Genomic DNA, 21,716 nt, shown 5'->3' on the forward strand with positions numbered 1-21,716 from the left:
TCGGCTCATTGGTGAATACTGTGGCGAGGAAGACTGGACGAGGAGGTAATGCCCGGATTACTTACCGGTAATCTTCATTACTCCGAGTCCTAGTCTTCCTCGCCACAGTATAGTTTCCCTTCCCTCCCGGCCCTGGTGGTGGCTTCATGTCTGCGGCTTTGATTATCAGATCGGGCTGGCTGGTTTGTATCCCTTTATGGGATTGGCTGAAGCCACTGGGGGCCATGTTGGAGGAGGGAGGGGAGACTAGAGCGCTGCTCTTTTAAGTTTACTTGGAGTTCTGTGTGGAGCCGGAGGCTCATTGGTGAATACTGTGGCGAGGAAGACTAGGACTCGGAGTAATGAAGATTACCGGTAAGTAATCCGGGCATTTCTGGCCTCTGGGCGCTACATAGCTTGCAAGAGTAGACTCTGTACTGGCACCCGCACTTCAATGGATGACGTGGCATATCCAAGATAACAGAATGACGTATGAACCGGCTCTGGTGTGGCTCACAGACGTCATCGGAAAGGCTGCATTCTACTTGGATTGTTTCATCTCTGACGTCAGACATGGACAGGGTTTCCCATTTGCCAGTTTGTTTGTTTGTTTGTTTGTTTCTTTCTTTCCTGTATTTATTAATTTTTTTACTCATTTATTTTTTGCCAAGATCTGTGTTTTCCTCCCTACAGTTAATTTAGAGTGCAGCAAGAGGCTAGCGTCTGATCAGTGGTGGCCAATATTCTCCGGTTGTGACACTTTTTCTGCATGAATTTCAATTATAAACAAGCATAATTTGTCCATAAAATGTTTCTGGAACCTTGTGAAGATATTCCTGTTTTCTGGTTTAGGTTCAGGCCATTCCACAGCTTAGATCTCTGAACTTACCAACACCCAGCTCATGTTTCAGCCGCATATCGAATAGCGGTCCTGCAATTAGGGTTGCAGAGTAGGGCTGCTAGAGAAGCATATTGCCCTGGTCCCTTTTTGCATAAAATGGCCCTGATGCAAGACAATGGGCCACGTGTATCATTATTTCAAATAGTGATAAGCTAATTGCGAATCTCTGCGAATCGCAATTAGGTAAACACTATTTGAATGCATGAAACTCCATGGGCCCGATTCACAGAACTAACTAAGACGAAATCCTAAACTTACTACCATTTTCGTATTCACAGAAGGCACTTACTCATTTTGGTATTCACAGAAGACACTTACTCACTTCGGTATTCACAGAAGTTAGGAGTCCTAACTTTAGGACTCCTAAATGCCTTCTGTGAATACCGAAAGTCTTAAAATTAGGATTTTTCTCAGTTTAGGAGTCCTAAAGTTAGGACTCCTAACTTTACTACTACTAAACTGAGAAAATCCTGATTTTAAGGCTTTCGGTATTCACAGAAGGCATTTAGGAGTCCTAAAGTTAGGAGTCCTATCTATACTACTACTAAACTGAGAAAAATCCTAATTTTAAGGCTTTCGGTATTCACAGAAGGCATTTAGGAGTCCTAAAGTTAGGAGTCCTAACTTTACTACTACTAAATTGAGAAAAATGCTAATTTTAAGACTTTCGGTATTCACAGAAGGCATTTAGGAGTCCTAAAGTTAGGAGTCCTAACTATACTACTACTAAACTGAGAAAAATCCTAATTTTAAGACTTTCGGTATTCACAGTAGGCATTTAGGAGTCCTAAAGTTAGGACTCCTAACTTCTGTGAATACCGAAATGAGTAAGTGCCTTCTGTGAATACCGAAATGAATAAGTGCCTTCTGTGAATACCAAAATAAGTAAGTGCCTTCTGTGAATACCAGTAGTAAGTTTAGGATTTTGTATTAAGTTAGTTCTGTGAATCGGGCCCCATGAGTTTCATCTAGCATTTCCTAATGGGTCGCAAATCTACCTACCTCATTAATATCAACGATGCAGATCGTAATTTGCAACCCATTATGAATCTCTAAAGTAATAGGGCTGGTGGCCTGCTGAGGTCGGCAAGCCACCATGTCTGTGATTGCTTTTAAAATAAGCAATCATTTTTTTTTAAATGCAGCCCGTTTTACTTAAAAGAAAACGGGTTGCATTTAAAAAAGAAAAATTAACAGTTTTCTTTTAATTTTTCCAGAGCAGGCAGTCTTCTCATAATTTTTTTTTTTACAAACATTCACAAAGGGGGAGGGGACCACTTACAGTTTGTGAATGGGTTACCACCTCCTTAAAGTAGGTGGTAAAATGCGAATGTTTTGAGACCATGTTTCCGTCGCAAAACATTCCTACATACCTCTGCGATTCGGTATTAGGAAGAGAGGCTCTAAACACGCCCCTTCCTGATAACAAATCTGTATGTATTAGCAATTACAAATTACGATTCGGTAACATGTTACTGAATCGCAAATTGGAATTCATACATACCAAATGCATTTTACCGTTGCAAGTTTGCGACCAGTAAAATGCATGATACATGTGTCCCAATATCTCTATCTGTACAGAATCTGATTGCTACAAGTCATCGACCCCAAGGGTGCAGGACCACAAGTTTAATTTCTTTATAAGATCGCAAAACTCTGAGGTGGCTTGTGCTGTCAGTATTGCATCCCATTGCCCCACTTCAGAACATCTCCATACCATAAAACCATTTCCCATGAGATGGAACTGCTGCTCTTGGCCACTCACTTCACTATGATCCGAAACCAGAAGCACGACGCTGCAGGGACCTGGGGGCTGAGGCAGCATTATTACAAACGCCCCAGGCTCTTCAGCGCTCTGTGCTCCTGCAGCAACATTTATTTACAGATTTTTAAAGCCCTTTTAGTAATAGTGAGGCAGCGTACATGGCCATAGTGCTAAGTGGTCCCAAGTACCCAGCTGCCCTGTTTCTTTTAGGTCTCGCCTGACCCAGCGCATGCGCTGGTCTGGCAAGACATTTTGTGTGGGCTCCAAAAAGTGCTACCAGGCCAGCCTAGAGCTACAGTGCATGTGCGCGGGCGCGCGTATCGCGCTTTACCGCGATTACTTTCACTTTCGCGGCCGCTTTGATGTTCTCAGTGAGGCTTCAATAGATTGCAGCAGTTAAAACAAGCAATGGCATAGCCAATAGGTCTCGCTTTTGGGACCTTATAAGTGTTTAGTTATGCAACTGTTGCATGGCGAAACACTTCTAAGGTCCCAAAGGCGAGACCTGTTGGCTATGCCAATGCTTGTTTTCTATGGAGGGCATGTTCTTTTAAACACAGAGTCAGACAATCATGGCACCCTGCAAAACCAGAAGAAGCATCCGTTGGGGCCCTGTGTAACTTTTGTGACCGAGGCTGTGCAAAAACCTCTGACAGGCCAGAACACAAGTCTCTTTCTTCCTGAGGCAGTTAGAAGACATCCTTAGTAACAAGCAGTTGTGCAATTTGCAAAGCGTGGTTAGCCTGGTGTCCTACTGCTTCTCTCCTCCAGCAGAGGTCAACACCCCAGTACTTGATGGAGAGACTACAAAATAGGCCATTTCATTTCACAACAGCGGGCACTATTCATCCTTCTCGACCTTCAGCCTTTGGCCCTAGAATTTATCAAAACGTTATTATGGACTTGGAAATCAATACATTTCAATCAGTTGAGAAAACCTTAGTGAGCTTGGTTGAGAAAGGCCTAATTATGCTCCAATCTGCCTTTGTTATAAAACCCATCCACTCAGCCATGTCACTGATTTGTTGACACGTCTATGTGCGTGGCAAATCACTTCCCAGTAAAGAAATCATTGAAGGCTAGCTATGGAAAGCAAATGCTAGCCCTGATTTGTGGGGATTCAATCTTAGTGAGTTAACCAATGTTACTATAGATCTTTTAAAGGCAGGTGTAGGAAATTGGGTGACTGGTTAAGGGGGGTGAAACCCTACTCATGCAGCAACCACAATTCTTGTCTGGATGAAACACAAGCAAAACCCCAAATGAACCCGTGCTGAAACCTCTGGTAGCTTGTCACAAAACCAGTCAAAAACCCCACACCAATTTAGAAAAATAGAGGAAAATGTATACATTATTTGATACCAAACAGACAAAAAAATCCAATCAGTAGAATCAGAGATATGCAACTTTAAATATTTAGATAAAAATAACTGTGGTTATCTGGTCACGCCGGACCAGGACAAAGTCAAAAGTTAAGGCTGACCGCGATGGAGCATGGGCCGGATACAGGGACCCAGTTAAACCAACTGAACAAAGTATCTTTAATCCTAGTTGCACAGCATTGCGAAGTCCTGCGTCAAGGATGCGTCACCCAGAGGTGGTTCTGAGGAGCTGCGGGGCTGCTGTGCGAGGTCCTGCATTGAGGATAAGTCACTCAGCGGTTGTTACGAGGCTCTGTGGGGCTGCGATGTGATGTCCTGCATTGAGGATTTCTTGTGCAGTGGCAGTTCTTAGGACCTGTGGGGCTGCAATGCAAGGTCCTGCATTGAGGATCTGCAGAGCAGTGGCAGTTCTTAGGAGCTGTGGGGCTGCAATGCAAGGTCCTGCATTGAGGATCTGCAGAGCAGTGGCAGTTTCGAGGAGTTGCAAGGTCCTGCAACAGCGATGCTTCATGCACCCGCGGTGCTGATGTGAAGCTGCAAGGCAGTACGGCGCGATGCGTCGCACTCTGTCAGTTCTGCTAGGACCACAGCTGGGCTGGCGGACCACCTTCAGGCCCACTTTCAAGGGTCCAGGCCTGGGATGGCACAACTTGGTGGGGTGGCAGGTCTCTCAACAAGCAGAGCCCAGGTGCAGGGTTGAAGGTGGTTGATGCCTTTTCTGTCCCTGAGACTCTGATCAGGAGACCAGCCAACTAGACCTTTGGAGTCACTCTGGTGGTCCTGGATTCAAGATGCAGGTCCAGTCCTTCTCACTCATGCAGCAGGTCAGCAGAGCAACAGTTCCTCTTGCAACGGAGCAGCACAGCGGTCCCTGTGAGTCTTCCACAGGTCCTGCTGTGTACTGCAGAGTTGTGTCTGAGGATCCAATATTTATATTTGGTGCCAGCTTTGAAGTGTGGGAAGCGACTAGAGTCCTCCCCCTACAGAGGTGTCTGGAGTTTCCTGCCTCTCTGCCCTGGCCCCTTCTTGTCTGGGGGCAGGAAAGAGTAGCATGATACCTTTTGTGAGTGTGCTGAGGCAGAGTCTTTGTGATGTGTAAGTTATCACTTATTAAATGTAATACGGTAACACAATATTACCCTACAAGCGAGGTCGGGGATGCAGTGGGGAAAACAAATTTTCACTACCAGGACATATTAAAGTCAAAAGAACATGTCCAACTTAAAAAAAAAACATTGCAGCCTGCCCTTGGGCTGTTTAGGGCCTACCCTAGGAGTGACCTAATGCAGTAAAAAGGAAGGATTAGCAAATGGTTTATTTTGGGCAGATCAAAATGGCAGCTTCAAACTGTACACATAGGCTGCAATGTCAGGCCTAAGACATGTTTAAAGGGCACCTTAAGTGGGTGGCACAAGAAATGCTGCTGTGCCACTGGCAGCATTTCATTTACAGGCCCTAGGTGTAACACTTTGCTAGGGACTTACAAGTAATTTAAATGTGCCGATTGGGTGCAAGACACTGTTACAATGTTTTAAGGATACAGCACATGCACTTTAGCATTATTTAGCAGTGGTAAAGTGAGCAGAGTCCTATGGCCACCGAAAACAGGGGGATTGAAGGCAAAAAGTTAGGAGAAAACCACGCCAAGGATGTCAGCTGCAACAGAAGGTATGACTCTATCTTTGGTTTTGTAACTGGCTATTTGTGTCTGTTCCTAGTTGCTATTTAATAACATGGTTCAACTTTAAGTTTTCAATATTGTTGAAAAAAAGTGGAAGTGGTCTTGATTGGTCACAATGATTAGGTGATAGCAAAAGGGTATGCAATTTCCTTTTCATTGCCTCAATGATCTCTGTGATTACCACTTCGAGGGGCAGTGATTCATTTTTTTTCTTTAATATAATTTAAATATTAACACACAGACTGCTAAAATGGGTCTACATTTGAAAGGGTCAAGCTTTAGAAATAAGGCATTTACAATTACAATATACAGAATAGAAACAGGCCACGTATTACGTTAAACAAGAAAGTTGTTCCAGGCAGCAGGTAATTAGTGGTAAAGGTACATGAATACTTCCTCTGCACAATGATTCAGGAGCACTCGAAGTTCACAACATATAATTGCCCCTCATCGTGCTGTAATGGAAGAAGTTAAAACTAGAGCAGTGCAGGGAGTATGCTAAATTCATCAGTATCGGGTGCATAGAAGGTGGGGAAGACTTTGCCATCTGCGGAACCAACTCTATGCAGGGAGGCTCTTCACATCCTTAAATGATGTCTGGAGAGATCTGAATGAAGCACCACTGTTTTGGTGCATATCTGCATTTCTGTGGGGAAGGCATGATTTTGTTTTTAATGGTAAGGTTCCAATACCAAACCTGGTTGTAGACACCTCTCTGTACTCTGTGTGGACAAAATGCACTACAATTGTAAATAAAAAACAAGGCCGTTAGTCAAGTCATTTCAGCTTTTCAGCCATAATGCTCATTTCCAGCTCTGATGCCATAGTCTCATGATGTTTATTTATACTTCATTTCCAGGTTTAAACATTGTGTTCCAATATAACCTAATAGGCAATCAGGCACTTAAAAAGTTAACACAGAAAAGAAGACAAAACATATTCATGTTTTAAAATAATTACCTATCTGAACCCATCAAGGTTTATACATATATATAAAAAACACAAGTTAAGCGTTTTCAAAAGCACACAAACAAAGAGTGAACCTATAAACAAACTTTTACAGAACAGTGGAATCCAGATAGAAACGGTTGTCTCAAAGTTTTAGTTTTAGCAAATGTTTGAAATTGTGTGGTAAAGTTGAGAAAATCAGCGAAATGAAAATTCTCTTTAAAAATTTGTGAATTGATGGCACGGAATGCCAAGGAAGCTATTTTGAACAGTGTCGCACCTTATAAGGAACCCATTATTCCATGGTAAGCACCAAAGGCAAGGCTGCATCATGAACCAGTAAAGATGTAGAAAGACGAGATATTAAATATTTCTTGAGTCAGTCTGCCACAGAACCATAGATTGTACAATAAGAAGAGGATTTCCCCCAGAGAAATGATGTTTATTTCTTTGATTAAATAAAACCTAGTAATGATATGATTCCAGAATAGCATTGCCTTGTTTGACCAACCAAAGACTGAAAAGTCAAGAACAAGACAAAAGCATAGCATGGCCTGCCACGGAAGGAGTTAGTCCTTGAATGGCTCACTCTGAAAGCCATGCCTGGATGAGCAAATAATATTCTTTACAACTAACTGCATAAAAACATGTTTATATCTTAAATTAACATAGGATTTGGATAGTAAGTCTGCAGAGAACAAATTGAGATTGCAGCTATTTTTCTCAGAGATTTATTTCTCCAAACTCAGTGGATTCATTTCCTCTACAATTTGGGAGAACTATGTGTACTCTACGGACTTGACAAATTCCATTTCGATCACTTATTTGCCATCTGGCACTAGCTTTCAAAACAATAAGTATCCCCCAGGTGCTCAATGATTCTTCTAGTCCTAATGATGACACAGTAATCCCTCTACTGGGGCGAAACATTAACATTACACAAGTGGGCTAATGATTGTTGTAACCCATTAATAGGTATTAATGATCCTTGTTAAATCATTAGTTGATACTGATAATCTATTAGCTACTAGTCCACTTCTTTTCCTGTATATATCCCTTCCCTGACACTTGTACATAGCCCTCACACCCATGAGCCGCAAACTGTGCAGATAACATCAGTGGGGCCGGGTAAGTGGGGTTTTCGAGGAACGATGCCGAAAGAAAATGTATTATTTATTACATTTCTCCTGGCCCCACCACTGTTACCTGCACGGACCGCGGCTGCACTCACCCATTACTTTTTGCTCTTCTGCGTGAGGGCTTCTTTCAGATTTGTGACTAGTCTTGCTCATACAAATTATATCTGGAAGCTATTCTTTAAAAATAGATTGTGATAAACTTAGTATAATTGAGTTTGGTTTGCATTCTGCCTATGGAGTGATCATTATCTGGAATTTGTGCTATCTAATTCCGCATTCATTGCTCAAGGGATACATATCCAATAACAGATTATCTCCAATCATCGAAAACATTTGCTTAATAGACTTTGTGGGTGAACTGTTGTTTTTGGTTCTACGGTGTATACTTCAGATGCAGCCCCTCTCTTGCTGGGTCTGATTTAGGGATGGAACACAGAAGAGGCGGACTCCTCAAAGGTGTCATTCCTAATTCGATTAAATGTACAGGCTCAGGTGAATTGTTCCTGCAGACAATGCACATAAGGCCCCCACTATGTATTATAGAAGGTGCACCTCATCACCAATGCATGCTTTCGATGAGCCCCGCACACGCCAAAGAGCAGCAGTTTCACCCATCGTCTTGTGGAAATATGCAGGGGTCCTCTTGAAATTCAAAGTGAGCCTAACAAGCCTTTAACAGGTAGGTGCGTGGGGTCCATGGTAAAAATCAATCAATCACGGATTTATAGTGCGCGGCTACTCAGTGTATATCCCTACGCTAGACGATTAGTCAACAACCGTAGTGCAGCCTGAGTTTCCTCAGCCATGCTGCCTCTACCTGCACCAAGGAAGCCTTGGTGTGAACTTCAGAGGGCAGCCGACACCCCCATAGAGACAACGGTTCAATGGCAGAGAAAATTCCCCACCTCCTTCTGGATCTGTTTTGGTAAATCACATATTACCGGATGTATTTGTACGCAGTAAGCAAAGGGCATTTGCAGGTGGTAAAGCCTCACGGCCTCCTATGTTCTACCAACGTTTGGGGTCATCATTGCAAATCATGTTATGTTAAAGTATTAACATTCATATAGTGCATTTTAATATCTTATATTATCTTATATTATTATTTATTATAGGCCTGTAGTGATGTTTGAGATTGGAGTCAAAGTTGTTAGCATGGAAGAGGCGGTGAGGCGGAGGTAATCAGGGCTTGATTTACAGTTGGGTAGTAATGGAAAATTCTGCAATTTGTTTAGAAAGTGATGAATCCAGAGAGTGTTTGCTCCTTCACATTACTTTACTAAAGGGAGAGGGAATTCTTTAAAGCATTTAGAACTTAGAATACATATTTTATAATATACTAAGGCGCGTTAAAACAGGTTATAAAATAAACCACAGGTATTATAATCCACATTCTCCACTGCGTGCCCTCAATTCCCCTTAATCACTGTCTGAGACACACTGAGGAATGCAAATTGACTCATAAGGAAAGCTCTAGGATCAACTACAACAATGAAGAACTAACTATCAGAGCTTGGCTGAAGGGATACTCCATCAAAACATGAAACATATCCGGTGCACTATCCATATCTACAATACAATCCGAACATGTTCTGTCTCCCACTCCTTTCTCCTTTTAGTGACATCCACCAGGATAGCAGCGAAAATAAATGCACTGTTTATCCTCTTGTGAAAGAAAGCAAGGACTGACATAAGGTCAGCAGGTCCTCTAAACGCTTCAGCAGCTGGCAGAGTGAGAGAACACGAGACACGAGGCATCGAACGTAATCTATCGAAAATAGCACCTAGGGCTGTGTGTGCAGTGAAGGAAGCTGCCGGAAAGAACAGCAGCACACTCTAAATTACACATCAGCAAAGAGGGAGGGTACCTACAACTGTGTATCTTGTATTACAGCAACGTTTACACAGGGAGGCACCCAGCCAAGACACCTGGCAGATGTATCTGCAGACACACCTTTATTGTCACTGATGAGGGACTGCAAGCCCAACTCACATTTTATTTTGAGGAAAAAGGGGGACATGATCTTGTAAATTTGAAAGTAAGCCTTCAGTGGGTCACACCTGCCCACAGAAAACTGTCTGGGAATCCAGATCTGTGTAACTATAAATATAGAGCTATGTGGCTAACAGACCGACTTGCAAAACAGTTTTGAGTTTTTAGTGCAAAAGGCTGATTTTGATTTCAGAATTTACAAAACCTGATCCAGAGAATCAAAATGCACAAATGTATCCAACTGCAAGTTTAATTTACTACAGAAAGTCTGACAATCTGGCAGAACTTCCACATCCATAAATTAGTTCTTTGGAGCCCAGCTGGTGATATTCCAGGGACATAATAGGGTTTGGCCACTGGGCAGGTGAAACACACCCACAAAGTGAACGCTCTGTGGGTAAGTGTAGGAAAATATTAGGGGTGCGCCTAGAAGACTCCTCATAGTCCACACGTACTCATAGGACTTTTGAGAGTCCCACATAAAATGCATATATCAACACAAATGATAGTTGCGGGTCTATGAAGCATCAAATAAAAAAAAAAAATCCAAAACTGGGGCCTAAATTTGCAACTCTGGATTAAGCGTCCCTGAGCTATAATCCCAATTTACCGAGTTGTCACATTGTTTCATCAATATCAAGTGTATTCCGAGAATGTATGTTCTCTCCAGAGGGTCTAGTGACAGCTGATATAAATTTGTCCCCTATTCAATGTTACTCATTTTTAATGGGTTTGCAAGATGAAAGGCTGCATGCGCGCTCCAGGGTTCGAACCTTTGGCCATGGGGTCAAAAATCAGATTTATACAGTGGATGTATTAATCCACCGAGCCATCCGGCTACACTAGATCACATCACTAAAAAATATGGGGGTTTGGAACTGGAGTAAATTACATGATGGGGCATACACCCATAGTACATTGCATACAACATAAGGTCAGATTTGGAGAATGGTGGATCGGTTACTCTGCCACAAATGCGGTAGATCTCTCATCCCCATATTAAAAGTGCATTATCGTCTATAGCAAATGTAATACAATAGATGCTATATTTTCAACATTTGTGATGGAGTAACATGTCCGCCAAACTCTAGATCAGGCCCACTGTCTTCTTATTGAGAAGGTTTCCCCTAATAAATTATCCCAAGCGGAATCAGACTCCGGTCTGTGATAGTAACCCCGGAACCATGATGAAAGTTTACACACTGCCAAAAGTGCTACGAGGCCCTAGAAAGGCAGAACGTGTGCTAGGCAAATGCCCATAACTCTATATCATAAATGCCAACAGACCAGATTCAGGCAATAGACTCCTGATTTTCAAAAACAATATTTGATATAATTTAGCTTTCTTCCACCTGAAATTACCCCCATTTCAATGCTAGTTAAAGTTTAAAATAAATCCTCCAGATTATTTTTTTAATATCTCATTCTTTCTGCTTTCCCATGCTATATTAGCAAGTGCCCATTGCAGTTTACAAGTGACGTGCAGTTATCATGGAATAATCGACTAGATCGGCTCGTGTTCCCATGGCGATCCACATTCCACCAAGTCTGGACGGGATGCGCTTTCTAGAAGCTGCTGAAAAGTTGGCAGTGGTCCCTGGCAGAGCCGTGCCACCTGAGACCCCTGCAGCTGCCGGGCTCCTGGCACGCGACCAACTCTAGCGCGGCTCAATCAAGAGAGAGCAGATTGGCGATCAGGCGCAGGAAATTGTTGGAATAATGGAAGCAGCCCAACTCCGCGCATTGGTGGTATTTGTAGGAAATTCTTCAGAGGACACAATGAACTAAGCTAATCATCAGAAAAAACATGTTTTTCCCTCCAAAGCTGAGCATACTTTTGTTGGGCTGACCACAAGGGCTTACAAGAATGGTGAACACCTACAGCACAATCTTCAAACTAGACCCTGCAAGCAATATGTAGAGTTGTATCCCACACGGGTGTGCAAACTTGGGAAGGCTTTTGTGAAAACATAATCTTGTAGTCATATTGTTTTAAGATTAATGTTCCCCTGCACCTGTATATCGCAACGTGCACTGATATCCTTTTATAAACAAATGTGGATGTTGTTTTTTAATTAATTTATAGTCACTTTAACCTCAATATCCTTGCTAAGTTTCATGGCTAGTAGGCCTAGAAGCAATAATATTCGAGGTGGTATATTTGCGCATTCCCTGCATCTCGTAGTAAAGCATAGCCTTGCTTTTGACATTGCGAACTAGAGGTGTGATTTTAGCAGTGCCTTATTTCTAAAATATTAAGTGTCAGGGCTCTGATCAGGAGGCCACTGCAGCTTGCACCACCCATCGCCTGTGTCATCACTGCCAAAACAACTACTAACCGTCTCTCTTGGATGTAAATGCAACAGTTCAGATTATTCCAGGTCCCCAAAGCTAAAGGAATGGCTGGGGAGGCAGGTATTAGTAATTTTTTTATGTATATTGGTTTCCCTAACAACTGAAATCTTTCTCATCTCTAAATTACATGAGCTGCGCCATCTTGTGGCAGACTGCCCTAAGTGTGGTATTGTCAATTAGGTGCCGGTGCTGAGCACCGGAAACCAATTAAGTGCCGGTGCTCAGCACCGGAAAGCTCCGGCTCAAATTAAGCACTGGATTTTAGGAAATTGATGAAGCCGGCAGTCTGTTCGTGTGTTGTTTCTTAGTTTCAAGGACGCCTTGAATTTTCTCTGTGAGACGATCCTGCCACCTGCTCATTAAATAAGTTTTGCTAAAGTAACAAGTTTCTGTCACATGTTTGCTATCCATAGATTTATATTGAGGGAAAAATGTATAAACATCAGTCAAATCTGCATGAATTTTAGCATTACGTAGATGTGAACTCTAATCGGTTGAAATGACAATTGTGTCTTGATTCACACACTGCTATGTTCAGTAATTCCATTACATGGGGAAAAAACAACCATCAGCAAAGATATTAGGTCTGGCTTCAATGAGATATAGCATGTAAACAGGCATTCGCAAACACTATTTACATGAATTACATGCAAAAATGCTGGTTATTACAGTCGGACCCCATCTGGGACAGCTCTTGGACTACTCTGAGAAGTGCTCCCTTACATGGTGAAGAAGAACATTGAACTGGATCAAAGTGAGGTGATTTGACTACCACTTATACTAATTTTCCACACAGGGGAAGTTGAGCTACTGACTGCAGTCCGGGAACCATTTTGTATGTAGTTTCCTTTCAAATGTCATTTTCTGACTGCAGTACAAACACAGCCTTTGTGCAAGGTGATGGCTCTCACAGCTAGAAATGATGATGGGTGTTTAAAGCACGAGTAAATGAAACATGGAACAATGAAGTGTGAAGACTCTGCACCCGGCTGTCATCTGTCTTCCTGAAGTAGCGATCAGGGATAGGAAAAATGGGATGGCCCATCCTAGAACCAGCCCACCTTTAACAATGGAATCTACTGACTCATGCCCTCCCCCTCAATATCAACCAAATGGTAGCGCTCTCGAAAATCTTATCAGCCATCCCTTTTTGAAAGGTCTTCATAAGAGATTCTCAGATTAGCCCTGTCTTCATCCTTCCTCACTCTTATGCTTGGTGGCCAACGTGGAGTGCAGTGCGATGTGGATTCTGGCGCGCATGGGACCTGCGCGCTCCAACTGATGGACTGACCCTTCCCAAAAGATTGCGGGTGTTGCATATACCTGCAAGCGATTTGGTAAATGAAGACCCAATGTTCTCCACTCTTTGATTTTCTGCAAATGGAGATGGTGAAACAGAAGAGGGGTAAGTCGTATACTTTGCTAAGAGCACATGTCATGGTTGGACCTCAGTATGACAAGGACTGTTTTGTTATCGGAAGAACCATTTATTCCTAAGGGGCATGCAAATTCAAGATGGCTGTAATGTTTTTTCAAGATTTCCTGCGCTAGTAACTGTATAAAGAGATGTTTTGTATTGGTCGGTGTATTGCAATGCTTCTGAGATACTGTCTTTGTTGTGTGCAACGCCCCTTGCACTCTAGTTCCTTGTTTCTTCTTTCTGTGTCACATTGGCCTTGTTTTTGTGCTTTCTCTTTGTTGATTTAAATTGCTTATTTGTTCTCTTGCAGCATTTGCTTTTGTTGATAGGGTTTTTTATGCCTCGTGCTTTTCCTCTTTTAGGTACCATCTCTATATCTTTGCTCCTTTCGTCCTGAGCTTCCTTTGGGTACCCTTGTCTTGCATCTCCTTTCGTCCTTAAGTCAATGTGGAGCGCAGTGCTGAGGTTGCTGGGAAAGGCTGCCTCTATCATTCATACTCCATGCTACAGACTTCTCTTCATCAGAATGTATGTTGAGTACATGGCTCCCTTTTCCAGATCACAGCGTATATTGAGTTTATCTCTTTTTTCCACGGGTACTTAAGTCTACTCTGGTCCATCTAATGCTTGGTGTAAGTTGTGTTTTGATTTTTGATCCCTCCTGATGAAATCTGAGTTTGCTTCTTCAAATATTCTTAGCTGTAAGTTGAGTTTTGCTGTCTCATTTCCAGGAGATGAGCTGTTTTACATCTTAATAGACACGTGTATTAAATTGTGTTTTGATCTCTCTTATCCAGGATGTAAGTTGAGCTTGGGCCTCTTTTCTTCAGGGTGTACATTGACTTCAGAGTCCTTGTATCCAGGATATTAACTTAGATTGGATTGTGTTTGTCATGTGTGTTTCTTACATTCTGATCTCTCTCCTCTGTTATTCTAGTTGAGGCTGTCTCTCTCCTCTCCAGGGTTCCTTTTTCTCCAAGATGCATCCTAAGTTTAGGTTTCTCATCTCTTTTACTCTACTAAAGATGCTGTCAAACTGATATCTGGGATGATTTGAAGAGGCCAGTGTACAAGCTAGTTCAGGTGCCTGCATTGACCACTCCTAGACTCAGAAATCCACTTACGGTGTTTGATCTCTTCTCAATAAACACCTTTGTTAAAACAGAGTTCTATCAATCATCCGTACACCTTACCGGTTGTCAAGACAGGACTCTCACCACCTGCCTTGCTAATGCTATATGATTCTTTGCTGCAGACCTCAGAACTATCATCATATGTAATTCCTGATCTCCCCCATTGATGAAAGCAGCAGAGGTACTTGATGGATGAAGCTGTGATGCTAATTGCATGCGTCCTCCCACCACCTCCCATGAAGTCCTACACATGGTCCAGAGTTCATACACTGCACTGGTCCGATGTTTCTGCACGCAAAATATATTCCACCAACTCTGCCTCTTCTCTGTTGATGCATTAATCTTATCAAGCTGCTTGGCCAAGTTGGTCTTGATACGACTCTTGCGTATCAGTGCTCCTAGATGTAAAGCTGGTAGACAGTTGCACACTGCCAATAATCAATTTAAGCTCCAAACTCTTGCCCGATACTTATAATCCTCCTTCTTAAATGTCAACCCTCAGGTATTTTTGAGCTGTGGACCATGATATACGTTGGCTTTGTAAAAGTGCGTCCATCATATCAGTACCGCCTGCACGCTGGGATATTTATGAATAACCAATCAGTAGGAGATGTGTGTCCCAGCGGTGATCCTAAATGAGAAACCTAGGGCAGCATCATTAGTCCACGCCCGACACCCATGGCTGTCAGCGAGCCGACAATCTGCCTCCCTAATCGGAGATGAGAGACTGCCAGCAGATAGCTTAATCAGATCTTGTCATCTTACAATCTAATCAGGGGGTCTCAGTCCAGCAGACCTGTCCCCCCTGTCAGGAGCAGAGCTGTTGACTGACTCTGAGTCAATCAGCTCACCGTGACCGGGATAGCAAGCCAATGGTAAGCACTTTATCAGAAGGTACACCGGGCCACCGCACGCACCAAACAGCCTTCAGCAGAAGGCAGCTGTTTCTCCATGGTCGTACTCTTTAAAGATCAGGAATGCTTTTGAGATACTGTTGGTAGTATCCTGGGGTCAAGGATACCAGAATAACTGCTTTTTCTGCTCTTCTGCTTTATCTGCCTGATTATGGATTGATCGTGCTTGCATCATTATTCACCATCTGCCGCGGAGTTTGCAAATTTCCCAACATAAAAATGTTTCTAGGTCAAATGGATCAAAAGTTACTAAAGAAAGGGCAACATGCGATGCTTTGTAGTGACCGACTCTATGCATGGTTCAATTGGTCACCATGCTGTGGTTGGTTGTTGTATTTCGGTGTGAAATTGATGCTAATGAAGAAGACGTCTTTCATTTATGCCCTTGTAAGCATTTTTATTTGTTGTCTATGCTATATAAATTGTCGCTATCTTTGCCATTCCTGCATCAAATTCCATAACCGCAAAAGATGCCCCACTCCTCACATCTCTGGTTAGTTCTATCGGCTATTGAACCAATATGAGTAAGTTATTTAGTTGTGTTTTGTGCAAAGTGAAATATCCAGCCATGTTGGGAAATAATGAACTCAGCACCTTCCTGGGTAAATATAATAATGACATTTTGCATTACACTTCTGTGGGAGCGCAGGCCGGATAAACAGATGCGGAGGCTGTATAAATTTCTTAATGGTGCTGTTTTTATTTGGGTCACTCAAGTTCTCAGTAATATGCGGGATATCTCGCGTCCTTCAGGTCTTCCTCCTCTGTTACGGTTGGTCTTGTGTCCTCCGTCTCGCCTTCTCTTTGTTTACAGTGGTCTTCCCCGGAGGCTCAGAAATGGGGAGAGAAAGGAGCTTCCTCCTCTGTTACGGTTGGTCCTGCGTCCTCCGTCTCGCCTTCTCTTTGTTTTCAGTAGTCTTCCCCGGAGCAATCAGACACTGGGCTTTGTGGGGGATAATGAATCATGCACACTTCACCTCACCCGTCCGTTGTTGCAGCTTACGGCTTATGAATAGGATGGATCTTTCTTCTCCCTGAGGTGTCTTTTGGGATAATATCGCCCCAAGTCCCCTATCTGAGGCATCTGTCTGCAAAATGAAGGGGCGTGAATAATCAGGGCTGGATAGGACGGTTTTGGAGGTGAGGAAGGTTTTTAAGGCTTCAAAGGCTCGGAGCAACTCATGAGAGTGATGCTGCAATAAAGATTCTATTTTTGCAGATTTCTGTAGTAAATCCGTCAGAGGAGCAGCCGTTTGGGAGAAGTTAGGGATAAACCTCCAGTAGTGACCCAGAATGCCCAGAAACGCTCGAAGGTCGCGTTTGGTCTTAGGAAAAGGATCTGGGAAATAGCCTGTATTTTGTTGTTCTGTGGTTTGATAACTCCTTCCCCTAACATATACTCCAGATATTGGACCGTTTGTGCCGCCAAGGTACTTTTGGCGGGTTGATTTTGAGACCGTGAAACCCCAAGGCCTGTATCACTGTGTACAGGTGTTCTACGTGTTGTTCCCACCTATCACTATAGATGATGATATGATCTATATAGGCCGCAGAGTACTTTTCATGGGGTTGGAGGGTTATGTTCATGGCTTTCTGAAAGGTTGCGGAGGCTCCGTGCAACCTGAAAGGCAACACCATAAATTGGTATAGTCCATCCGGCGTAGAAAAGGCCGTTTTCTTCTGTGCTGGTCGCTTGGCGGGATTTGCCAATACCCCATGCACAAGTCTAGGGTGCTGATGTACTTGGCTTTTCCCAAACGCTCAATCATTTCATCTACCCTGGGTAGCGGATGGGAATCACACTCGGATATTTTATTGACTTCCCTGAAGTCTATGCAAAAACGCACCAATCCGTCAGGCTTCGGTACCAGAACAATGGGTGAGCTCTATTCGCTCACAGAGGGTTCAATGATACCTATATGCAGCAGTTGTTGGACCTCCTCTCTGATAGTGGATCTACGTGCCTCAGGTATCCTGTAGGGTCTAAGGCTCACCTTTTTCCCAGGAAGGGTTTTTATAGAGTGTTGTAGCAAGGATGTTTTGCCTGGGGAAAGGGAAAACACCTCCCGCAAGGGGCTAAGTGTTTCAACCAGGTTTTGTTTTAGGATGGGAGAGAAGTCTGTGTCTATACAGTGTTCAAACAAAGGTGTCTGCCCGGACGTCGGCCCTACTAACACCGGAACAGGACTCTCCCATTTTTAAAGCAGATTTATATGGCATATCTGAGAAATACCCCGGTTGGTGTCTGTCTCGATGCGATGTAACAGGAGTCACCTTCTCAAGCACTGTCTAGGGGTCCTGTCACTGACCTAACAGTTTGTAATTAGGTGATGCTATCATCAGTAGTGCCTGAATCCCCTGTATTGAAGGACATCTCTTTTTGTCATATTGGACCTTTTGTGCGGTCTGTGCCTCTTCCAGGTTATTCCGGACAATGGTCCGGATCTGGCCTAAATGATTTTTAAGGTTTGACACATACTCAACCAAGTGTTTGGTCTCATTTTTCTCGTTCTCTCAGGCTTCATGAGCCATCTCTAATAAAGAACGGGGTTGTCGGCCATACAACAACGCAAAAGGAGAGTAGCCGGTGCTTTTCTGTACCTTACCCCGGATGGCGAATAATACTAGGGGCAACATATCCTCCCATTTCCTGGTTTCCAAAGCTAACAGTATTTTTAAGGTGCTTTTTAAGGTGGCGTTGTACTGCTCTACTAATCCATCCATTTGCGGGTGGTACGCGGCCGTGCGGATCTGTTTGATGCCAAGCTGGGAACAGACTTGTCTCATTAACTTGGAGACGAATGGGGTACCCCGGGAAAAAATGTTCACCATGGCTTTGGCAATGTAGGTAGAGTTTGGGTGACGTAAGGCCTTGGGAAAACGGGTGACGTAGTCGACTAAGGCCAGCACATAGCGACACCCGCTTCTGGAGGGCAATAAGGGACCTATGATGTCCATGCCCACCCGCGAAAAGTGTTCATCTATGATAGGGAGTGGATGGAGGGGTACTAGGGAGGTCGGTATCATCTGTTTTCTGGCAAATGGGATGCTCACGGCAATATGTTTTTATCTGCTGATATTTCCAGGGCCACTAAAACTTCTCCAAGATAGATTTTTCTGCTTTTTCGTTGCTGAAATCTCCACCCAAGAGATGACTGTGTGCCAGATAAAGGACCTTGTTATGAAGCAGCCCAGGTACCAATAGTAGTGGGTGTTGTGTGGAGCCTCCTGTTCTATATAATAACCCATTCTTTATAAAACAAAAAGTGGGGACCTACTTGGAGGGGGTCTTCCTGCTCTGTTGCTCTGTCCCATGCTTCCTGCAGAACCGGGTCCTCTCTTTGAGCAGCATGGAAATTCCTGTCTGTTTCCCATGGCGTTTCCTCTTGTAGAACTGGAAAGAACGGGACGGGTTTCCTTTTTTTGTCTCTTCTTTGTTTCCGGCTTTTCCTAGCCTTTGAAGGTGGCCATTCCGGGTTTTCGTCCCGAGACAAGGGTGCCGTTTCCCAGCACTTCTCTCCTTCATCTTGCGTTTCTTTAATCAATCTAGACAGATCTGGATAATCATTTCTGATGATTAATTGTTCAGTTAATCGTGGGATGAGCCCTACCCGCCGAGTGCAAACAGGAGTAGCCCGGTGTTGGATGTTTACATTAATGGTGGGGTATTGCATTTTGTCTCCATGGACGCATTGTATGGTTACCATGCCATCAGTGTGGTTAATACCCTGTTTCAGATCTTGGGGTCGTAGGACGCTCTGGAGGCACCCCGTGTCCACCAAGCCAGAGACTGGTTGTCCATTCACGGAAAGCTTTTAGTGATAAGGGGGTGGTTTTCTTTTGGGAGGGGAGCAGTAGTAGTTCCGTACTACCCCGACCTCCATGGGCTCTTCTTTCTGTGGGCAGAATCTGGCTATGTGCCCTATACCAACACAATTGAAACACTGTGGCCCAGCCATGGGTGGTCTGAATATGGGCGTACCAGGTATCACAGTGACGGGGTCGGGTTTCCGCACAATAGGGGGTCGGGGTGGATGATGACCCTCGCTTCCTTCAGATCCCCAGGGCAGTTCTTCACATCCCTTCTGTGTTTCTTGGGCTCTACTGTACACTCTGGCTATCTCGACGGCTGACTCTAGGGTGAGTAGTGCATGTTGTCAGACCCACTTCTGGATAGGGGGATGAAGGGACAACTTGTACTGTTCCAAATAGATTTTGACCATTATCGCTTCTTTGGTGGTAGCCACAGGTTTTAACCACCGGTCAGCCATGTCCTTTACCCTGAAATACAATGCTCTAGGGGTCTCTTGAAGCCCTTCCTTTATTTGCCGAAGTCTCATCCTGTAGGTCTTGTCATCAACTCCCAGTCGCTCTAGTATACATTGTTTAATGTCCGCATATGGGGTCAGTCCTTGCAGATTCACCGCTTGGTAGGCGGCTTGTAGGTCACCAGATAATAATGGACCCAAGTACTGTCCCCATTTATCAGAGGGCCATCCATTCAAAGTTGTTAAAAAAATAATTGGGACCCTCTCCACTCACATACCTCTGCGTTACAACAGAGGGAAGAGAGATGGGCCCCCTCTGGTGTACTATGGCCTCAGCAATTTTTTCTATGGCTGCTTCTTGGGTCTGGCTTTGGCCTGTTAGTACCTGTTGTAGCTTGCCGCGATCCTCCTCAACCACCGTTAGGAAACGTTCCATGACTTTTCCAAGGCTTTCCTGACTTTCCGCCATTTTCGTGATCACGGCCTCCATGTCTCTGGACAATCCCACTTCTGACACCAACTGTGGGAGCGCAGGCGAGATAAACAGACGCGGAGGTTGTATGCATTTCTTAATGGTGCTGTTTTTATTTGGGTCACTCAAGTTCTCAGTAATATGTGTGATATCTTGTGTACTTCAGGTCTTCCTCCTCTGTTTCGGTTGGTCTTGTGTCCTCCGTCTCGCCTTCTCTTTGTTTTCAGTAGTCTTCCCCGGAGGCTCAGAAATGGGGAAAGGAGCAATCAGACACTGGGCTTCGTGGGGGATAATGAATCTTGCACCCTTCACCTCACCCGTCAGGTGTTGCAGAAAAAGAAAAGAAATGGGGGGTTTTCCCAGGAAGAAGAAAAGAAAAGTAAAAACTAAAAGAGAAAGACAAATCCTGGAATACATCTTCTCAGATTTGTCTGATGTGGTAGTCATGGATCCTGCTTCTTAACCCCTTCAGCGCGGCGTGGATTACCGCGCCGTGCTGAAGGTTCGTTGCGCGGGCGGGGCCGTGACGGAGCGGTTCCGTCATCCGCACAGCGCGAGTGATGCGCATGACGGAACCGCTCCGTCATGCGCATCGAAAGGGTTAAGTCAGCATGATCCCGGTTCACGTGGGAACGATTGATGGCGGCCCCTTAGTATCTCAGGCCCTTCACGGTATACCTTAGGTACTACAACAGGGATGTACCGGGTCTCAGGCAGAGTGCGTAATGAGGGTGACATACATTCAATAGTTAGTGCCCGTGTTCGTGCTCTCCCCCCCTCCCGATGCTCTTGTTCTCTTCCCGCTGCCCACTCTTCCCGTCAGCACTCACCTGCTCTGCTGCAACTCTCCAGAGTTGTGGCCGCTCTCCTGCATCCTCCGGAGGACACGACCACTCCTCGCACCACCGCTCATCTTCTCCCTCTGTTTCGGCTTCGGCTCTCAATCCTCCTCCTGGGTCCTCCACACGGTCTGCTCCACTAGCTCTGTCTCCGTCCCTCCGGCTGGCTTCCTCGTCTCTCTCCGTATAGTCCTTTTTCTCTTTCCGCTCACAGGTTCCCCCGAGGTCCGCTCCGCCTCCGTCCACCAAGTCTCTCCACTGCCTCTCCTCCTGTGAGGACACATGATACGGGGCGGGGTTATCTCCCAACTTTGAACGATATCGGTGTTGTGTATCCGGGTCCCACTCTGCGTTTGGAAGCCAGATTGAGTTCTTTCATCCGGACGGGCAGGTACATATCGGGGACTGGGGGGGCCAACTCACAACTTCTTATACCCAAAATGATGCCATTAAAGCACTTTGTGTAATTGCGCCCCATTCGCTGTAAACATTTACCACAAACATGCCATTTGAGGTTAAAATGGACT

At 44.3% G+C, this 21,716-nt stretch overlaps 1 protein-coding gene across 3 annotated transcripts in view; it reads right to left on the reverse strand.

The window, feature by feature from the left end:
• The window catches only part of PDE2A (phosphodiesterase 2A), a 1,179,840-nt gene that overhangs the window by 790,964 nt on the left and 367,160 nt on the right, over positions 1-21,716 (reverse strand). The window contains exon 2 of one of the 3 annotated variants that reach the window (XM_085623379.1): positions 21,181-21,459. The exons of the other annotated variants lie outside the window; for them this stretch is intronic. Coding sequence (XP_085479505.1) covers positions 21,181-21,459 — 279 coding nt within the window. The remainder of the gene's footprint in view (positions 1-21,180; positions 21,460-21,716) is intronic. 3 annotated transcript variants of the gene reach the window in all.

This window comes from Triturus cristatus, chromosome 8 (assembly GCF_964204655.1).
Source record: "Triturus cristatus chromosome 8, aTriCri1.1, whole genome shotgun sequence".
In the NCBI taxonomy this organism is placed as follows: Eukaryota; Metazoa; Chordata; class Amphibia; order Caudata; family Salamandridae; genus Triturus; species Triturus cristatus.